This window comes from Emys orbicularis, chromosome 9, assembly GCF_028017835.1.
Source record: "Emys orbicularis isolate rEmyOrb1 chromosome 9, rEmyOrb1.hap1, whole genome shotgun sequence".
Classification (NCBI taxonomy): domain Eukaryota; kingdom Metazoa; phylum Chordata; order Testudines; family Emydidae; genus Emys; species Emys orbicularis.
The window spans coordinates 102,248,559-102,261,052 of record NC_088691.1 but is presented as its reverse complement, the minus strand read 5'-3'; the positions used below and the strand labels follow the sequence as shown (position 1 = coordinate 102,261,052).

General features: G+C 41.6%; 1 protein-coding gene across 1 annotated transcript in view; it reads left to right on the top strand.

Annotated features, from left to right (window-relative positions):
- Nucleotides 1-2,134: 2,134 nt before the first annotated feature.
- Nucleotides 2,135-12,494, top strand: part of LRCH3 (leucine rich repeats and calponin homology domain containing 3) — a 92,584-nt gene continuing 82,224 nt past the window's right edge. Inside the window, exon 1 of the mRNA XM_065410366.1 lies at nt 2,135-2,516. Coding sequence (XP_065266438.1) covers nt 2,135-2,516 — 382 coding nt within the window. The remainder of the gene's footprint in view (nt 2,517-12,494) is intronic.

Here is a 12,494-nt window from a genome sequence, read left to right as displayed (position 1 = left end):
TTCCCATCAATAGAAGCAGTCTGGGAGGATGTGTTGACACTGCTTAAGTAACCTAATCCAATGCCTTTGCCTCACCTGAACTGCCCCCCCCCCCCATATTTTTTATAGAATCATAGAATATCAGGGTTGGAAGGGACCTCAGGAGGTCATCTAGTCCAACCCCCTGCTCAAAGCAGGACCAATTCCCAACTAAATCATCCCAGCCAGGGCTTTGTCAAGCCTGACCTTAAAAACCTCTAAGGAAGGAGATTCCACCACCTCCCTAGGTAACCCATTCCAGTGCTTCACCACCCTCCTAGTAGCTTGTGGACCAAATATTAGTGATCAGTGGAAGACGTTACTTGCAGATCCTATAGGTGCTAAACAAGTATGTATTGAAACTTATTCTCTGGTGGTTTTTTTGAAGGGTTAGAATGACAGTGAACATTGGATTTGAACATTGATAGAGCAAAGGTTTAGGATCTGCATCAAACTAAACTAACATCTGTTGCTTTTCCGTATCAAAACCTGGGCAGAAATCTTTGCCTGTGAATAAAGGGATATGTAATCACTTCTCTACTACAGAGTTGCATTAAATTTGTAATTCCAAAAATAACTGCAGCCATATAAGGACAGTGAGTTTTGTAGTGTTCGGGAGTTAATGTGCCAGAGGCAAAGAATCTTGTAGCAAAGATTCTGAGCTGTGGCCTGAGAGAGCAGCCTAGTGCAAAACCCACCATCTCTGGTGTAGCATGTTCATATCTACTAAGGGTACGTCTACGGGTAGTGATTGATCTATCGGGGATTGATTTATCGTGTCTAGTGTTGACACATAAATCGATCCCCGATTGCTCTGCTGTCGACTCCAGAACTCCACCATGGCGAGAAGCGGAAGTGGAGTCAAGGGGGGAGGGGCGACCATCGATCCTGTGCCGTGAGGACGTGAAGTAAGTGATTCTAAGTCGATCTAAGATGCGTCAACTTCAGCTACGCTATTCTCGTAGCTGAAATTGCGTATCTTAGATCGATTCCCACCCCCCAGTGTAGACCAGTCTTAAATGTAGAAGCCCTGCAGGTGAATACTGGCATAAAAACAGTAGGACACAGCCTCAGCTATTGTAAACCAGCAGAGCTCTGCTGATTCTAATGGAGCTATACCTGTTTATATTTGTTGAAAATCTAGCCCATGACTCAAATACTTTCTCTGGCCTAAATCTATACAAAACCTCATTGTTAAATCAAACTACTGTACATTACAGCTGCAGCTATGCTTCTGTAGAAAGCCTCTTCACGAGGGTGCTATATTGATGGAACAACTCTTTCCATTGCTGTAGGTAACCCCCTCTGCAAAGGGCAGTAGCCAGGTTGCTGGAGTAATTCTTCTCATATCTCAGCAATGTAGCTAGGTTAATCTAAATGTGAAGTGTAGACCAGCCCTGAATCAAAATGGGTGAGTATGTCTGAGTGTTTTTATGACTAGAGAACTGCACTGACAGCACCACTCCTGGATTAAGGCATAAGCACTATAGGTTTTATGTTTAGGACCCCACCACGGGGTGGGGGGGGGGGTTAGGAGTGTATGTTAGCACCTCAGTTTCTGTTTAAAAGAAAAGGTTTAATCCTCTCTGCTTTGGTTACCCTTGCTTATCTATACTATGTGAAGCCAGCCTGGCCTAATAGCTGTATTTCATTGAATGGTTAACTGCAGGGCCTATTTCCTTAGGGCCCTCTGCAGCAGCAGTCTCATGGGGGCCTCTAGCTTGAGGAGACAGAAGAGTGCAGTGGACTAGGCCTGCTCAGGCAGCTGCATCCTGGCTGTTGATCCCCCCTGGGGTTCCATTCCTGGAGGGGGCAGACAGAGGTTCCCTGGGGCTAGGGTGACCAGATTGCAAGTGTAAAAAAATCAGGACAGGGGGTGGGGGGGGGTAATAGGTGCCTATATAAGAAAAAGCCCTCCTAAACCAGGCCAGTCCCTACAAAAGAGGGATATCTGGTCACCCTACGTAGGGCTCCCCCTGTCTCTCAGGGAGGAGGAAGGAGGGGATCCTCTGCTACTCGCTGCGGAGGGGCCTAGGAACCTACTATCCTGCTGTGCCTAGAAAGCGTCTGACTCATCTGCAGCCAGAGCAGAGGCTTGATGCTTCTCCAGCCGCGCATGCCCGCTTCATGCGTCAGTCCCTGTGTAGTGGACTCCGCCCTCGCCCTCCGCGCATGCGCTCTCGTTTCCTCGTCCGCGGGCTCCGCGCCTGCGCACTGCCCAGAGGCGCCGGAGCTCTGTGGCGGCGGCGGCGGGGGGGAAATGGCGGCCGTGGTGCTGGTGTCCGTGGAGAGCGGCTCGGGGATGATACCGGCCGGGAGCCCGGCTGCGTGTGGGGCTCCCGCGGGTCCCTGTGGGCCGGGTTCGTGGAGCCGTTCCCTGGACCGGGCCCTGGAGGAGGCGGCGGTGAGCGGGTCCCTGAGTCTGAGCGGCAGGAAGCTGCGGGACTATCCGCGGGGCAGCGCCGCCAACCACGACCTGAGCGACACCACGCAGGCCGGTGAGCGCGGGGCGGGAGGGGGGCGCCGCTGGGTGCGGGACCGTAACTGCCATCTTCCGCGCGCCACACCCCCGCCCCGCCCTGCCCCCAGCGCCGCCCGGGCGGGGCCCGCGAGCCAGCGCTGCTGGCCGGGGAGCGGAGCCCGGCGCGGGGCGTGCGCGGCTCCCGTGGGGCAGGCTGATCGCCCAGCCGCCGGGTCAGGGCGGGCAGCCCGGGGCGCGGGCTGGGCTCTGGAGCAGGGGCGCGGCCCGCTCCGAAGTCACTTCGGAGTAGATGAGCTGCCTTGCCTACTCCAGTCCTCGAGCCGCTCCCCCTGCCTGACTTTACGCCCTCGAGAGGCAGGATGGGGGCGAGTTGGCTTGGAGGAGCCACGAGTATCTTGCCAGCCCGATGAGCTGTCAGGCTCACCAGCGGTGCTGGGCTGGCTTTTATTTTTCAAGGCGTTGGTGTCCCTTTTTAATTGGCTAGATTTAAAAAATTGATTAAAGCCAATGTTAAAATTATATAATATACCGATTAAGGAAATAGTGTCTGAACTAAAGTAGCAACAGGTCCGCTGAGTCCCGCTGCTGAGTATTGTGGTTTTATAATCACACGTTGCTTTAAAAAAAAAAAAAAAAAAAGCTTTCTCCTCTGGCTGTGGGAAAGATTCACACTGACAAGTGAAACTGACAACACTGTCAAATGTGTTAAGAAAGTACCTGTAAAAATCCTTTTTGCTCTGTTGTTCTCTGTTACAATAATCTTAGATGTTACTTGTAGCCAGAGGCAAAACCTTTTCAGACAGAAATGTTTGTCTTTTACATGTGTTTTTTGGATAAAATAATGAAAATATTGGATGGGAAAGGGATATCAAGGAATATTGTGTAAGGAATGCTTATGAAGTTATTTCCTGGAATGTAGAACTTGTGTTTTATTAAAGCATTGTACAGAGGGAATTTTCCCTACATTTATTTTGCTGCCTGGTTGTATAAACAATGTCTTAGCTAATCTTGGAAGGCTTCAGCCATGCTATTAGCCTTCAACTTCAATTTCTTTTATGTATTCATTTTTGTTCATTGTTGATATTTGAGCTAATCTCTTTCTCATTTCTCTGTAAATTAGTTTGTGGTCCCTTGGTTCCAAGGACACTAGCTAAAAATAAACTGTACTGTGTTTTATTTTAAATAGCTTCCAAATCTATCAAGTACGTTCACAAGTGTATGGCTGTGTTGACAGGATGTTAGTTTATTTAAATCTTTCTGATTTAAGGCCCTCTTTACATGGTTTAACTTTATATTCTGTATGCCAGGTCGTATTTGGGAAAAAATCATTGAGGATGATTACAGATAGTAATAAAAAAGCCATACTGCTCAGGAAAAATCTGGCTTGTTTATTTAATTAATATACCTCAATGAACAGATAAATTGTTCCTTATTATGGTATGAATAAAACAATCTTGTACAGAAGAGTATGTAAATATAATCAGAGAATGAATGCTCAGTAGTCTAGTCTGTATGTATAAATGCAACTAAGGTTGACAAATCTGTGAAGGGGTTGTCCTTTTTATTGTTTAAAATGCTGTTCATTTCTTGTACTTTTAAAAATAATTATGGGAATTCTTGTTTCCAGAAATGTTCCCTTCTATTGTGATTAATATTTGCATTGTAATTGTTCAAGAACCATAAATGTTAATAAATAGCAACGCACACCATACACTTGATGCATTGTCATAACAATGAGCAATGAAACTTTCTAAATAGTGAATGGAAAGCTGTGTATTTTCCTTTTTCCTGAGTGAAAAACTGTGCTTAAATCTAATTTGGGAAGGCCAGTACAGGTATCTCATTCCATTTTTGGTGGAGCATATTTTATGATGATTCTTTGTTTTGGATGAGGCTTGAGTATGGGAGAAAAATATCATACAGCTGATCCTAACATCTGAATATCAATTGTGCACTCAGTATAGATTTATTTCAACTTCTCTCTTTTCTGTGTCACATCAATTTCTTTTGGGTGAAATGTATTTAATTCTATTACAATCATGTGGAGTCTACTTATATATAGTGCCCACAGTGTGCTAGGAGCACCATGTACCTAAAAAAGACAATCTTGTACCTTGAAGATTTACAGCTAAGGCCCCCAATCCTGAAAAAACGTACACATGTACTTAACTTTATGTGCTGTTAGTAGTCCCGTCAAAGTCAATAAGACTAGACTACTCACATTGTATAAAGATAAATACATGTGTACGGGCTTGTCTACACAAAAGTTTGACTTTCACTATACTGAAGTAGATAAAAGCAGTAAACCTGCCTAGTGTGGATGCAGTTATACTGGTATAACTTATTACCATATAGGAAGGGGAATAATCTATACCAGTATTAAGCACTTGTATAGGTATGACTGCATCCATGCTAGTGGGTCGTACTAGTATAACTATATTGGTTTAAAAAAAACGGACCCCTAACTGACATAGTTAAACCATACAAAAACTGTGTATAGACCAGGCCTAAATCTTCACAGGTTCAGTGGCCTTGACTGCAAGATCTGATATGACAAGTGAACCTAAAAAAGGAGTTGGGATCAGTAGGGGGAGTCTTAGGATATAGAGATTACAGATGTAAGATCAAATTTACTTGGATAATCAATCTAAGTATTGAAATTGGTATTTTTATACTGTAAAGGGGAAGAAGTCATAAAACAAATGTATTTTACTGCTGCTATACTTTGCAAAAAGCAAGGTTCTGTAAAACCTTGACTCCCTAATTCACTTTTTAAAACCCTGTTGTTTCTCAAGCTATGTTAATCAGAACAGTAGATGTAGTTCATATAAAACTATGAATTCATTATATTTCTCAATTCTGTTCATGGGTTGGGTGAATGTCATAGTGGTTTCACGTTAGTGTAGTAAATGCAGTCATGATTCACACCAAGTCTTGAGCTAAAACAACACCGTGGAAACAGAAGTTAATAAATTTCAAGCAGTTCCAAGACCAGCTATACTCAGGCAGTTAACATTTCATTTCCTAACATCCAAAAGTAAGCCTCAAATAAATAGTGGATGTGATGGCACAATACTACTTTGGTTAAATTTACTTTCACTGTTTTATGTATTAAAACAATACTTAAGGTAAAGATATTTTGAGACTGCTACCCTACCATATTGTTTGTAACATTTAATAACTTTTCCAAAAGAGATGTGGTACTACCACCGAATAAACATGGGTCCTTCTCACCGGTAGTTTGAGAGGTTTTTGGGGAGTAAATTGAAAGCAGATGTTCCTATTTACTTATAAAGAATAAACAGTTTTACACTCTGAGATTCTTAATATACTGTGTAAACCCAATAACATATTGTCTTTCAGTGATTGTTCAAGAAGTTTTGCCTTACCGTAGAAGTAATTGCAGGTCATGCCCAAACTACATGTGTAATGACACAAGTAATAAGAAATGTCATTGAGTGTATTATGTTACTAATTTGTAAAGCACCATAATTTTGCATGCCATTTTCAAAACATAATTTAGCAAGGTCCCTGCCTCAAGGGGCTGAAAATGTAAAGCCCTGAGCATGTGCATAAATCTCAGCAGAACTGAAACCTAAATTAGATAGATTCAGTACAGATGATTAAAGGTTGAAGTGCAAAAATGGTAGTAGATAACGTTGCAGTCAGTTTAGTGGTGGAAAGTTGAGCAAAGTGGATTTTAAGAAAAGATTTGGAGAAGGAAGATATGTGGCATATGAGCAGAGGAGGGAGATTCTTCTAAAGGCCAAGCATTTAGTATGGTTTCAAAGTGAATGTGAAACAGTACCATACCAGGTCCTTAATTGCATGAGGAACTTCAGTATCTAAATCACATCAGACAATATTTTTGGTGAGACTCAAAACAATAACAATGAAAACTGTCTGTGTAGATTGATATGGTTTTAAGAAAGATTAATGCTTCCATTATTTACTTTTTTTATTATTTAATTTATAAAATGTATCTGTTACCTTAAGACTCTAACTAAATTTTTTTATTAACTGGGAACTATTAATTGAATTCCTGAGACTAATTAAAAAAAATCACGCTTCTGATAGCACAGTGTAAACAGCATTTGTAGATTATATTTTACTTGAAAAATAACTAGGGTTTTTCTGTTCTCTTCTGATGTTGAGAAGAGCAGCAACTCCAATCATGCACAGACACATCCTTATACTCAATCTTTTTTTATGTGCACAATGAAGCCTTGCTGCTGCTGCTGTTACTAGTAATATCTCCTGCAGGTACACACGCTCCCCTCAGAACAGTGCGGTAGTTGTCATACTACTGCATGAAGCAGGAAGTGAAACTGGTCCTCAATAAGACTGTAAAGCTGACAACACACAGTGTAAACAAATTGAAAAAAAAAATCCTTTTTTCTAACTTCTTTCAGATACAGCAGTCTTGAATATTACTTGTAACTAGTAGGTACAAAACTTTCATGTAGAAAAGTGACTTTCAAGTTGACAGTGCACCTTTAATCAAACACAAATTAATTTAGCATTGTGCTGTCAACAACTGGTTGGAGCAACTTTATTCCTTAAATCAATAAATTGGCGCAGTTACACTTAAAAACAAATGCGCAGGTAACATCCCCAGCCCCCTCCCTGAACAATCATAAGAACAAAACACCTGTCAGATCTAATTTACCTCTGTAAAAACACTAAATAAACAGGTAGAAATTTCACCATGTTCTGAAAGCTAACACATTTCTGTTTTGGACCAGTGAAAAAACCACGTTCTGAGTCCAAAGGTCATTTGCCACCAGAGGTTCAAATCTAGTACTGTTATTGAGAGCTTGTTAGCTAGTCCCAAGTGGTGTGGCAGTAGGGGGTGGTGGTCTTCAGGTATCTATGACCTACATAAGCCTTTAAAGGAGGAAGGATAGCTCAGTGGTTTGAGCATTGGTCTGCTAAACCCAGGGTTGTGAGTTCAATCCTTGAGGGGGCCACTTAGGAACTGGGGCAAAATCAGTACTTGGTCCTGCTAGTGAAGGCAGGGGGCTGGACTCGACTCAATGACCTTTCAGGGTCCCTTCCAGCTCTATGAGATAGTATATCTCCATATATTATTTATATAAAATCAACACTTTGATTTGTATCCAGAACTGAGGAGCAAACTATTGAAACGTTTGAAGCAAAAGTGTGTTGCTCTTGTTTGTTTTTGTATTTTAATAAGGATTAGTTATTTTGTGTTAGGCAATATACAACTGATGATCAGATAGTAAAAGAAAAAGTCTGCCCCAAAAAGCTTAAAATCTAATTAAAGATGAAATTAAACACCCTAGTTGTCACAGTTTGCCTAGATTTTCAAGAGGGGATAGAACAGGGGTTCTCAAACTTGGGGTCATGACCCCTCAGGGGGTCACGAGGTTATTACGTGGGGGGTCGTAAGCTGTCAGCCTCCACCCACAAACCCTCTTTCACCTCCAGCATTTATAATAGTGTTAAATATAAAAAGAAATGTTTTAATTTATAAAGGGGGTTGCACTCAGAGGCTTGCTGTGTAAAAGGGGTCACCAGTATAAAACTTTGAGAACCACTGGGCTAGAACATACTGCAATAATCCAGTCTGGTGTTCACAAAGACATGGATGGTATTGGTAAGGTTCACATCCATGAAAGAAGATGTGGCAATTGGCATGCCAAGTACAGATGAAAAAAGGAACCTGCAGACAGTCCAACCCTTCTGGAATTCAGTTAGGGGTACAGAAATCCTCAAAAATTACAAACCTTATTGAGGTAAAAAGGACAGATTTTTACCTTATTAACAGTGCAAGCACCATCTCTGTTTTCTCCAGATCTTCCCCCCAACCAGCCAGCATTGTCTCCATTTTATATGATGAACATATATATGTATATAGAATGTATTTTCCAACAATACTGTTCTCAGCCAGGCAGTAGGGAAGCAAGGACAACAAACCATCTGGGTCACATGAAAAGGAGACTTGCATGTTGTCACTGATGGCATCACAATCCATAGTACATAGGTAGGGCCGTACCAAATTCATGGCCATGAAAAACGCATCACAGACCGTGAAATCTGGTCTCCCCCTGTGAAATTTAGTCTTTTGTGTGCTTTTACCCTATGATATACAGATTTCACTGGGGAGACCAGAGTTTCTCAAATTGGGGGTCCTGAACCAAAAGGGAGCTGCAGAGGGGGTGCAAGGTTATTTTAGGGGGGGTTATGGTATTGCCACCCTTACTTTCGTGCTGCCTTCAGAGATGGGCAGCTGGAGAGGGGCAGCTGTTGACTGAGGGCCCCGTTCTGCAGGCAGCAGCACAGAAATAAGGGTGGCAATACCATACCATGCCTTCCTTACTTCTGTGGTGCTGCTGGCGGCAGCTTTGCCTTCAAAGCTGGGCTCCCGGTCAGAAGCCCTTGCTCTCCAGCTGCCCAGCTCTGAAGGCAGCGCTGCTACCAGCAGCAGTGCAGAAATAAGGGTAGCAGTACCGCAACCCCCCACAACTCCTTTTTGGGTCAGGATCCCTACTATTACAACACTGTGAAATTTCAGATTTAAATAGCTGAAATCATGAAATTTACTATTTTTAAAATCCTATGACTGTGAAATTGACCAAAATGGACCCTGAATTTGGTAGGGCCCTATACATAAGTATCTTTCCCAGTGGCCTTAATACATCAAATAAAAGAGAACTTGCTGTATCTTACAAGAGCCACAATTACCCACGTCACTCACTGGGATAACTTGAAGAGGAAAGAATGGAAATATGTGAGTGATTCCAACATCTACTAGGGTTTGAAATAGTCAACAAAACAGTATCATCTTTGCCATAAGGAAATCAGTTAACGCAGTAAATATGTTCAAAGTACCATATCTACTCCAGAAACAAGATTGATAGTGTCACTCTGCCTCTATCTTCACAGTAACTTTGCCTGTAATGTATGTGTCCCAGTTTCAGGGTAACTGCACCTTTGACCCACCTCCGTGGTCCATTCCAGGAATGCCTTTTAGGTCTGGGGCATCTAACTTTCATCTCTCTCCAGACAGGGATCTGTCCCCCACTCCATTCTGGTTTTAGGCTGCAGTCCATGTTTACTGTGATTTTCCCAGAAAGCCTGTCTGCCTAGCAGCCAGCACCTCTGCTTTGCTTTCTCTCCATGGGCTATGACTAGTGTAGGGTAGCAGCCACAAGTTGTCACACTGCTTTTTCTCAGCAGGCTACCTTGATTCTTAGGATAAAAGACCAAAGCTCCTATTCCTTTTCTGAATCAAAAGAAATACTCCAAGCCTTTATACCCCAAGTTTGTTCTTTGCCCCTATCCGCTGGGACTGCCCTAAACCAATATATGCAAACCACCCCAGGGACTGTTATCTGAAGCTGTTTACATTCCTCAGGCACTTCAGTAATCCCCCATTCCCTCCACTCTGAAACCTGTCATTCCCTCCACTGTTTTTCATGTCTGGAGGAGCTGTGGTAACACCCCAAGGAGTTGCATACAATCCCTGGCCCACAATATGGTCCCCAAAGATATTGCATGTGATTGCAATCTCTGTCCCAGAGTGTTTTTGCAATTTTACTTGCAAACAGTTGACCAGCTATCCAGTAAAATCTGTCCAGAGTCAGGGCCACCTTTTAAAACTGTATACCATTAACAAAGTCATAGAAAATATTTTGGTAATATAAGAAACAGGACTAAAATATTAGCAAAACACACTTCTATAATTGTAAGGTTACATACGCTAAGGCAGATTAATGTAACTGGCTTTGTTCTACAGCTGTTCTATAGGGTGTCTTCACAGTATTTTTATCAGTTGCTGACATCTTAGTTGAGATTATCTAATGAAATATAAAATGTCTTGAGAAACTCAGTATGGCTCATGTAGTTAAGAAATGTTGGCAAAATTTATTCTTAAAGCCACAAAACCAGCGTCATAATCCTACTAAAATTAAATTATTGTTTTAAGTAAAACTCCTTCTGGTTAATATATCATGAATATTCATTTCATAATACTATTCAGTTCAGATGAACTCAGATTGGGAGGAAGAAGTGCTGGCTCTCTACTCAAACTGTGTTCAAAATGCTAGGCTCATGTGGGTATAGCTCACCAAATCCAAGCCTGTGCAATGGCAGGGATTGGGCATTGGTGCACTGTAGTCTCTCTGTTCTCTACTTTTGGCAAATGATAGTTTAGTTTCCTGATGGCTGTAATACTTGAATCTAATCCAGGCAGGGTGGATTGACTTAAATCAAAGCAATCTAAATCAGTGATTCTAAATCACCATGTGGAAAGCCTCAAAGTTTGTGTGGATGTTCCTATGGTGATCAGACATCCCAATATTATCGGGACTGTCTCGATATTAGGGGCTTTGTCTTATATAGGCACCTATTATCCCTCCCCACCCTCTCCTGATTTTTCACACTTGCTATCTGGTCACCCTAGATCAGGGGTAGGCAACCTATGGCACGCATGCCAAAGGTGGCACACGAGCTGATTTTCCGTGGCACTAACACTGCCCGGGTCCTGGCCACCGGTCCGGGGGGCTCGACATTTTAATTTAATTTTAAATGGAGCTTCTTAAACATTTTAAAAACCTTATTTACTTTACATACAACAATAGTTTAGTTATATATTATAGACTTCTAGAAAGAGACCTTCTAAAAACGTTAAAATGTATTACTGGCATGCGAAACCTTAAATCAGAGTGAATAAATGAAGACTCTGCACACCACTTCTGAAAGGTTGCCGACCCCTGCCCTAGATGTTCCCCTCATTCTATTTCCACCCCCCTTTCCTCTTTGATTGAACTTATGTTTGAAAGCAGCAAATTTATGTTAGTTAAGCACTGAATATTTACATTATTTTGTAACCATTTACTGTTGATCTTTTGTAAGTTTCCTGATCAGCACATTGTTTTACAATTTGTATGCTCTAGGTTTTGGGCCAATGAGACTTTAAATGGAAAAGTGTTTCTTTGAACTGAATTGAATTCAGTGGCGTTCTACTGATGACAGACTTGGCTCCCATGTGCTCCCATTTAGCAAAATAAATTATTTTAAGCAAGTAATTTTAAACTGATGGTTTAGATTTAGCTCTAGACTCAAGCTGACATAATTGGTTTCTTCAATAAAAGAAAACAGCAGTAAAGAATTAGAGGTGTGTGGCAAACTTTACAAATTATATTGAATGTGCTAAAAATAACAGGATGTGATAGTTAACAGGGTGTAACTCTTTTCAGGGGTTCTTCTCGCTTTAATAATTAATCATGCTGGAATTTCATGCTTTATGATATCAGCCAAACCACTTGAATTTGTAGCTATGTATTTACTTGAAGGTTATGGGCTTTCTAGTATACTTTCTCCTTTATCCATTGGTGTTCATGCCTCCATAGTAAAAGGTAAAACATTATCGACATTCATGCTATAAATGAGTCTTAGGGGTTTACAATTTGGTTATGTGGGCTAAAAATTGAGTTAAACTATTTCTTTAGCTCTCTAAATTATAGGTATTTAGAAAAGCCATTTAGTGGTATCATACGGTGTTCTTCTTTATAAAATAGCTTTGCATAGTGTAGACAAGTCTTTTTTTTAATATCCTTGTGGAAGTGGGGAAAGAGCACTCTGCTTCCACTCTGAAACCCTGAAGATTCCACCTTTTTTCCCTTCATGCCATCATCTTCCCTTTTACCTTCAGAGGCTGGGGGTGTCTTTAAGAAGAGAGAATTATGATCCTTCATCAATCAGCAGTGTTACTGTTATGTAACTTAAGGCATTCAGTCCTCATCCCACATAGGATAAAAGCATTGCCCATGTAATGCTCTCAAAACTTGCCTGCTCAGAAGAGAAATAGTTTAATGGGAAATGAGCTCCTCTTAGTTTTTGCAGAAAAGATATTGGGTTGTTGAGATTATAAAGTCAAGCATTCAGACTTAAGAAAATGCCAGAATTAAAGTTGCCTGTGCAACCTTTAATTCATATCCCTTGTGCATATGCATTATGATATGGTCTT